General features: G+C 35.0%; 2 protein-coding genes across 8 annotated transcripts; both read left to right on the top strand.

Annotated features, from left to right (window-relative positions):
- Positions 1-213: 213 nt before the first annotated feature.
- LOC124885344 lies at positions 214-7,182 on the top strand. Of its 7 annotated transcripts, none has more exons than XM_047393737.1 (5): positions 214-565; positions 1,499-1,707; positions 4,555-5,435; positions 5,708-5,773; positions 6,962-7,182. In XM_047393737.1, the coding sequence occupies exons 3-5, from the start codon at positions 5,358-5,360 to the stop codon at positions 7,127-7,129; spliced, it is 312 nt and encodes a 103-aa protein (XP_047249693.1). In that variant the 5' UTR covers positions 214-565; positions 1,499-1,707; positions 4,555-5,357; the 3' UTR covers positions 7,130-7,182. The 7 variants fall into 7 exon arrangements, 1 of the variants encoding a protein (XP_047249693.1); XR_007042942.1 differs by having other exon boundaries at positions 215-1,064; XR_007042939.1 differs by having other exon boundaries at positions 215-1,064; positions 6,656-7,182.
- A 1,043-nt stretch (positions 7,183-8,225) lies between these two features.
- LOC107856950 (pectinesterase inhibitor 3) lies at positions 8,226-9,322 on the top strand. The gene has a single exon (XM_016701910.2). The coding sequence runs from the start codon at positions 8,511-8,513 to the stop codon at positions 9,108-9,110; it is 600 nt and encodes a 199-aa protein (XP_016557396.1). The 5' UTR covers positions 8,226-8,510; the 3' UTR covers positions 9,111-9,322.
- The last annotated feature ends 261 nt before the right edge of the window (positions 9,323-9,583 follow it).

The raw sequence follows: 9,583 nt of genomic DNA, 5'->3' as shown, positions 1-9,583 counted from the left end.
AATTGATTATTAATGCCACAAAAATTTTTATAAGCACTACCAGAAATTACCCTTATTGCAATGAACTTTTTTGCAACGGTTCCAAAAGCATTGCAATAGACCCTCTATTAACCGTTGTAAAAATTATTCTAGTAGAACTATTTTATAATATAATCATTGTCATTGTTGAAGAACCGTTGTAATAGAGTGTCTTATAGCAATGATTGTACGAAGCGTTGCCATAAAATCATCTATGACAACGCTTTATTGAATAAAAAAAGCTATTGCAGCGGTATAACTATTCCCACCAAAAAATTTTGCTAAGTGCACCAACAAAAAACCCTTTATTCTCCAATCCGCCAAAAAAAATCTTTCATCACTTTTCATCTAGCATACTCTAATCTGCCAAAATTTTTTTACTAAGTCCGTTCCGCCACTGCTCCGACCACCATACGTCGATCACAATACCGTTGCTCCGACCACCATACGCCGACCATCATATTTTTGCTCTGAACACCATTCTCCTCTAATTGTACCACTACTCCGACCATCGTACCTTGATTTCAATGTTGCTCCGGCCACCACTGTGAGTAGGAATATGTATTTGAATTCTAAGTTGGGTAGGGTTGGGGTTTGAGGTGGGTTGGTGTCACATTCTTTTTATCATGCCAGATATTTTCATCTTTCCCTGTTTAACACTAATCTTACAAAGTCATCTTCTCCATGTTACACATTCTTTTTCTTTTCTTTTAAATTCTTAAATTTGCTCCAATTTTCCTCTAATTTGTAACTGGCATTTATCTATGGTTTAATTCAATCACTAAGACAACTTGGTGTCTCTGTACCTATCAATTTTAGGTATAGTTTCTGTTTTCGTATTATTTTTTAGGTATTTTTAGCTCTAGGTTAGAAACAAACAAAAAACGAGTATGGATCGAGAAGGAGGATCCTCCAGATCTTGTTACTACTTTGGTACCTCCACAGGTTCTAGACATATCTTTAAGGACAAATATTACTATGATTTCTTCAATGCAGCACTAAAATTGCCTGCTCATTTTACATCAGGAGTTGTTGTTGCCTTTTATGTAAGTTTCATTTACGCCCCCATAACTTCATCTTTTATATACTTGTGCAGTCTTGTTCAACTTTGACATATTTTGATTAATTTTATGGGATATATTTGTTAATTTCTATCGGCACATATATCTAATAGCTCTGTAGGCTTAGACGGATAGAAAAAATACACAACAAATATCTTAATATCTTTGCCTCTAGTGTGATTAATTTGAAAATGAGATTTCATAGTTCTCAATTCACACCATGAATGCCCCATAACTAGTACAATTTCAGTATTAAACTCTGCAAGTTATGTATAGTTTAATATCAGAAATCAAATGTTGTATGTATTACTAATTAATCTCCATATAACTAGAAATATGATTGAATTATTGATTTCTTTTTCACTGAATATTAGAACTAATGCAAGACTAATTACTTTTCTTTTTGGTCTCATTTTCAGTTATCAAATTCAGATATGTTCCCACATAACCATGATGAAATAGACTTTGAATTACTTGGGCATGAGAAGATAAGGGATTGGGTTCTGTAGATAAATCTTTATGGAAATGGAAGTGTTCACACAGGCAGAGAAGAAAAATTCTACCTTTGGTTTGACCCAACACTGGATTTCCACGACTATACCATCCTTTAGAACAATTATCACATAGTGTAAGCTACTTGATTTCTACTATTCTCTCAGTTTCAGTTAGTTTGTTTGTCTGATTTTAATTTAACACGCAATAAATATTTGTTTCTATTTATTACTCATATGAAATCCTATGCTACTCTGGCTTGTTATTGGTTCCACCTGCCATTTTCTACCGTCATGTCGATATAATGAAAATTTATTTACGGTTTAGCATGGAGAAGATGGTGGTTCCTGGAATTTGGCTTGTTCCTGGTTCCACCACTCGATATATCATTGTAATCATCATAATTTTTGTTCTAACGCTGTACACAATTTTTGTCACCAACATAGGCTCATATCTATTGATCAAAATCTAGAGGTTGTGTTTCATTCCTGTCTAACTATGATGCTAAATATAGCATCAATTAAAGGATTTCTAAAGAATGGAAAGGACCCTTATCTCACTGTTATGTCAGTTGGACATGTCTTGCATGTTTTTGTCAATGAAAAACTAGCAGGTAGCGGAAAAAACCACTCTATTCGGGACTAAGACAACACAATTTTTCCTAACAAACTACATTTTCTTAGTCTGTGCATCTCCTAATAGGAACTATATATGGGGCATTAGATAATCCAAAACTTACATACAGTGGCAATGTGAAGATAAGAGCTGGTATAAACAAGATTTCTCTTCTCAGTGTTTTCGTTGGTATAGAAATGTGGTTGTTTCAAATGATTTTTTATCAAGTATAAACTACAATAATATTACTACTCAGATAACCCCTTTTAGCCTAGCCTCACTAAGCCTCACTAAAATTTGCCTTGCCTTGCCTTGCCTTACTAAGCTCCATTAAGTCTTGCTAAGCTTAGCTTCACCAAGCTACACTAAGCTCCGTTAAGTTTAGCCTTGCTATACCTTGTTAAGTCCCAGCTCCTCAGGAAACGCTAATCCAAACTTTCTTGTTATAAATTGATTAACGTGGGTAGCTAGAATTCTCAAAATAATTCTATGAACTTGGGTTTTCTTTTCTTCTTCCTTTTTATTAGTCCTGTGTATGTTCTTTAATTCATGCATTTATTTTGAATGGCTATATGTGAAGTTTATTTTTAGGTAATTTTTTATACTACTTTGTGATTGCACCAATTTGAAGTTTTAGAGGTTTTAAATATCAATGCAACATTATTTCCAAAAGAATTGGTTAAGAGATCTGGTTCAGATCAATATTTTTTTTGTCTATGGAATTAACAGGTATGATAACCTTTCTAATTTGTATATTCATAGTTCGTTCATGTATAAAATATGTGAAAAGAGCTTTATAAAGTAAGCTAAGGTTGTTCATATCTAATAAAACTATCTAAATTAGATGGCGTTCTTGCCATATCGTTGTTGCTATCAATACCATGGTAACATTAGTTGACATGGAATTCCTTTTTATTCCAACAGAGATCATATCCTTGATATATTTTTTTGGAGGAGAGTGAGGGGTGGGGTGGCTAGGGATTTATATTTGAAGCCTGGTAGTGTTTCTACTATTCTGCAAATGATTGTTACTATAGATGCCTGCTCTCCCCATTTTTGGTGCTTGTATGAGAATTTTCTCATGTGTCTTTTTTTTTTAACTAACCATGTAGTTCGTTATTTTCCTTTTTATTTTATGGTGGTATAGTTTTGGTATTATGGATTCCGATTTATCCGTAAAGGGAAAGTGGAATATTTAGAATGCGGATTCTTTCCTGATGAATTGTTCTCTTTTTAGTACTTAGGTTTTGCCACATTGATATCTAGATGTAAGTAAGGACACAAGCATCTAGTAGGAATTACTATTCTAAAACTTGAAATATTTAGTTTAACCTGCAACTTCTCCTTGCCACTACTACTGCTATCTATCCTAGTGGTTATAAATATTGCAAATATAACAGTAATGAAAATATAAATATTCCTGAAATTTGGGAGTTTGGTCCGTTTTCTAGCATTTTCACTATGAAAAGAACTAGTATTGAAAATATAGGAGAGTTCCGTAGTGATGCTTGCATTACGGTTGAGAATACTAGAACCAAGTTTTGATAAAATTTGAAAAGTTTTGAATCGACTACCAGAAATCGATTACCGGAACTAGTAATCGTCATGATTTTTGTTCTAACACTGTGACCTGACATCCATATATATCTGAAGATCTTTTCTTCGATAAATACCATGGTCTGAATGAAGTTCTAGTCTGTAGCTTTTTCCAGTTTCCTATAACAATCTTTGCTCCAGCATAAGATAGTAAGCATGAACTATATATTTCCTGGAGTTGATTTTTCAGATTATTCTGATGAATACGAAACTCAATGTTTACTCTGGTTAATGAACTTGACAAAAAACAACCCTTTTGTTGTTTTATATATTTCTTGCATCATTATGTAGACTGTGGAATCTCAAAAGGTTGGATCTGAGTGATAATTTTCTTGATGATGGAAGCATACCAACCTGCCTCTTTGAAAAGTACTCAATGCTTGAAAGTAGATATTTCACATAACAATATCAGGGGTTCTCCTGGTTTCTTTTTAGGTAATGCTGCCTAAATCACAATTATTCTAAGTTCCATCTTGGCTTAAACTTAACCACTATAATGGGACATTTTACTCTGTAGTGTCACCTCTTTTGCTTATTGTTTTTATATGGTATTTTTCATCTCACACATAAAGTGAGGTTTAGTGCACCGGGCTGCCCTTCATGTGTTTTGTCTAGTAAAGCTGGGTTGCTGACTCCCAGTCTTTGCAGATTGTAGAATGAACATTATGCATCTTTACTTTTACTGATCGTGTTACAGTGAAATTGGGTGCTGAAATTTTGCTTAACAAAGTTATATTTTTTCTGGATATTAACTACTTGTTATACTTTTCAGGAATCTGTACACTTGGGAACCTGCAGGTGTTAAATCTTCAGGATAACTTTATATAAGGTGTACTTGATCCATGCCTTGGTGGAATGATTTCTTTGGTTTCTTTAGATCTTTATTTCAATCATTTTGAGGGAACTATTTCTTCATCCATATTCATCAACCTCACTCTGCTCAAGACTCTTCGTCTTTCACATAATAGGTTTTATGGACTTCTCTTGTTTGCATCATTTGGTAACTTCTCCAGTCTTGAAGTCATTGATCTTACAAATAATGAGTTTGAAGTTGACACTGAAACTCTATCTTGGGTTCCATATTTTCAACTTGTGTCCCTTGACTTACGAAATACTAGACTGAACCAGAACTATGGCCATGCGATTACTTTGTTCATTGCCAAACAACACAAGTTGAAGTCCCTATCGTTGTCCTATAATTCCCTTACAGAAAATGTTCCCTCTTGGTTGTTGTATAATAATACACTTCTTATGTTGTCTTTGAGAAGCAACCGTTTGTGTGGTGGAAATCCTGTGGCTTCTCAGTTTCAAGCATCAACTCTGCTGATGCTTGATGTATCAGATAATTTGTTAGGTAGTACACTTCCATTAACGTGCGTGAATAATTTCCGAAATTACTCTATCTTAACCTGTCACATAGCGCTCTCGAGGGCACCCTTGCTTCATCTTTTGACAATCTGCTAAAGTTAAAGGCGACAGATCTTTCTGACAATTTCTACGGGGAAAACTAACTCCACCTTTATGACAAAATAACACTTCATTGGAACAAGGAACTCTGTGGACCTCCACTGGAAAATGAGTGTGTATTCTCGAGCCCTCCTTAGCAGCATGATGAAGAAGAAGAAGAAGAAGAAGAGGAAGACGAGAAGCAAGGTATTGGTTCTTTTTAATCTTATTTTGGAGAGCCTGAGTTCATTTATTAATATCTAAATCATAAGATGCTTCCAATAGTAATAAGTTTTTCTCAATCACCGCAAAGTGCAATTTAGTTTCCTTAACTTGACATATCAGAAATCCTAAATCATTTGATCCAAAATAATGAGTACTGCATGGACGTAATGACTGTAATACATTTCAAGGCGGTGTTTTGGTAGGTATCAACTGTTTCTAGTTTCTACAGTATTAAATCTTGACAATTATTGCAGGTGACACCAAAAACATTAGCTGATGTCAAAGGTTGCACCCTAATCTCATACGACAGAAAAGTACAGGTATTTGGTCTATCACATAGTTTATATTTTTTTCCACAAGGCTCATAAGTAGTTGCTGGAATAGTCATATGTTCCTTTCCCATAAAAAGTTGTAGATGTGGATGTTATTTGCTATAGTATTTCCTCCCTTGTTACTGGATTATTGCCAGGGAACCTGGAGTACCACAGGCTGCTAGCAACAGGAACCTAATAGAAGATATTTGAATTTGTTACATTTTACCTTTGGAAGGATTTTAATCTGAAAAAAATATGTCGGTTCGGGAGAAAATAGAAGAAAATTTAACAGATTCGAGTCCTGGTCTGTTTAACTTATTAGTTGTTTCCACACCTACTAGCACCTATTTGCTCATTTTCCCACTTCTATTTAGAATTCACTCTAATTAAGTCCTGATATGTAGCTAGCAATAACAGATGAACCCATATCAGTTTGAGTTGCACCTAGACAAGCTAATATTTCAAGTGTGAAGTCAGTCTGTTTTGGTTCTCTTTTTTTCTGTGAGAGTGCAGGGTAATTATTTTGATACATTAAAGCTATCAATTTAAGAGTTACTTCCGCATAATTGACTTATCTTTTGTTTTTGGTGTTTGTTCAACTTTTGGAAATATCTCAAGTTCCTTATCAATATATGAGTCATGCCTCTTCAATTTCTTCTATAGCCTTATTTTTTTTACAAGTAACTGTTAGTGGTCCAAGTAATGCTATCTGGCCTTTGTCATGTTGTTTTGGAAGTGTTCCCTTGAACTTCAAATTTGACTTTCATGTCACGTAGATGTACTCAAAACTTAGCTTATTGATTACTAAGGAAAAGCTATGTTGGCTGCTTTTGCAGTTTCTCTTTCTCTGATAACTCAGTAATCTCATTAAAAATCTGATGCAAGAAGGTTTGGACAGGGATGAAAAACCTGTTACTTGGAATTATTCAAGTGCGTCTAGTGCAACGAGTATATATCAGCGTGGAATCTTCCTAAATCATCAAAGAGGAATTCGCTTTGTGTTTTACGTCAAGCAGTAGTTACTTCCATAATGACCATGTGCAACTCAAGGTGGCCTCCTTACAAATTAGGTGCTTTATTTCATGAGTGCCCATACTAAGAAGCTAGAGATGTTGTCCATAGCTTTTGCGCGAAATAGCAATCTAAGCGTCTTCTACATGCTCTTCAATTGTGAAATTCCTTTGTATGTTACAGATCAAAGGTACTCCTTCGGCGATAAGGCTGTTGGTCAATGCTGCAAGGAAGGAAACGATATGGTATCTTTTGATGTTTTCTTGTTCAGTAAGTTGTAGCACATATTGGCTGCTAGCTCAGAAATTGCCAAGGATTAATTGTGAACTTTCATTATGCTTGTGTGTGTAAATAGTTTTTGTACAACATTTGGCATCATGTTCAATAACAAGTGTTCTTATAAATCCTCTTTCCTATTAAAACTGATGAGTCCAGGGTAATGATGTGCTAAGAATATCACCTTCTGAAGGTTAATTTTTTTTATTTTTTTTTGGATACTCTCGTTTTCATCTGTTAGCACTATAATTCCCTGTATATATATAGTCATTGTTGCAATAGGGGCAAAAATCATTGCAAAAGGTAGCAAAAAAATGTTGCAATAGGTATTAAAAAGCATTGCAATAGGTAGCAAAAAACATTGCAATAGGCATCAAAAAGTGTTGCAATAGGAGTCAAAAAGCGTTGCAATAAATAGTTAAAAGTCGTTGCTACAAACTAATAAGTGTTGCAGTAGATATTCAAAAATTGTTGCAATAGAAGTTATTGAAATGGTTTTCTATCATTGCAATATAGTCTATTGCAACGGTTCTTAACTGTTGCTATAGACAATATGAAGCGTCCCAATAGGTGTTAAAATGAACCGTTGTAATATGTATATCTATTGCAACGGTTGTTGAAACCGTTGCAAAAGTCGTTGTGGTAGCTCTATTGCAACGCTCACATATGCAACGCCTGCCAAACCGTTACGGTAGCTCTATCGCAACGGTTTTTGTATCTATTGCAACAGTTTTTGAACCGTTGTCATAGGGCTAATTTCTAGTAGTGAAGGAGAGTATTATAGATTACAATAGCTAACAACTTAAAATAGTAAATTACAGTACAGTGCCAAAAAAATTATAAATTGCATTAGTTAATACCTTAAATTATCTAAAAGCATATTAAAAATATAATTGATTATCTAAATTTTATTTATATCACATAAATTGAGATAAAAAGATAACATATATTGGGTCCGTTCTAGCACGCGCCGGTGAGCATCTAGTATATATATATATATATATATATATATATATATATATATATATATATATTGATTTGCTAAGGTTCCAACTATGTGATACCTTAACTTAAACGTGTTCCTATAATTGTGTAATTAACAGTCGAATCTCACATGATAATTTCATGAAAGCTACCCACTCTTAATAAATCTCTTTATAGACGTTAGACTAAAATGAGGATGGGAACAGGCCAAGATAACATTTGCTTTGGTTCTTCCTTCAATATTTGAAGACCTATAAATGCATGCTCATTAATTCACCAACCCCTACAATTAAAGAAATCACAACTAACCTCCCCCTACCCCCACCCCCACTCCCCAACCCTGTCTCCTCCCTGTTCCTTGTTCTCTAATAATAATACCCTTTCAATCTGCCCCCTACCAACAGCCTATAACAACATACATTCACAAAAGAAACATCATAACAAATCAAGAATCCGTTGTTTAAGCTAAGAAATGATGAAAAAGCTACTTCTTGCTCTTTTTCTCTTCCATCTTTCCCACTTCACCAGTGGGAATAAGCCAATAAGCACACTATCATTGTCGTCTTCTTCTTCTACTGACATTGTCCGCACATCTTGCGTGCACGCTAGCTATCCTACAATTTGCGTCAGAACTCTCTCTTCCTACTCTGGCTCTGCCATCAAGACTCCACAAGATTTAGCTCAAGCCGCGGTGAAAGTCAGCCTTTCCCGCGCCCACAAATCGTCTGGCTTCCTATCCCAGCTGAAAGTGGAAAGCAAGAGAGAGAAAGGAGCAAAGAGTGACTGCATTGAACAGATTGGTGACTCAATGGATGAGCTGAGCAAGTCTCTGTCAGAACTCAAGCATCTCCGCAGAGGCAATGCATTCAAGTGGCAAATGAGCAATTTGGAGACGTGGGTCAGTGCTGCTTTGACCAATGAAGACACTTGTCTTGATGGGTTCAAAGAAATTGACGGCAAACTTAGGTCTGAGGTGAAACGCAAGATTACCAATGTTGCTAGAGTTACAAGTAATGCACTCTACCTTATCAACAGACTTGATGATTCTCAAAACAAAATTGCTCATCCTTGATAATTAATTCCGTTAATTAATATTACCAAAGTATCATGGTTCGAATCATGAAAACAGCACGGTAGGATTGGTATAATACACTTTTGTGGTCCAGATCTTTCCGAAGCCTGGCTGCTTTTTCTTTTTTCTGCTAACTATATGTGTATTTTATAATTAAGTTAAACAAGTATTATTGATGGTGCAGTTGGTAAGATTGTCAAGTTCTAGTTTGACCCTGTTCTTATGTGTTGATTTTACTAGACAACTTGGCCAATTCTTGATACGGCTTACGAGCCGTAGATCCAAATAATACTTTTTGTTTGACATTTCTTGCTTAATATTTGTTGGATCTATCGGATGTCATCCCAAATTATGACCTGTTCTAAGATGGGATGGGCAGGTTTAAAAATCGATGAGGCTAATAAGAGACGATTTGTGGATATAGCACAGATATTGTGTCGGTGTAAATAATTGTTCATATGAATGATTATACA

Source organism: Capsicum annuum, chromosome 7, assembly GCF_002878395.1.
Source record: "Capsicum annuum cultivar UCD-10X-F1 chromosome 7, UCD10Xv1.1, whole genome shotgun sequence".
Taxonomy (NCBI): Eukaryota; Viridiplantae; Streptophyta; class Magnoliopsida; order Solanales; family Solanaceae; genus Capsicum; species Capsicum annuum.
Note: the sequence above shows the minus strand (reverse complement) of the source record. Positions and strands in the feature narration are given on the sequence as shown.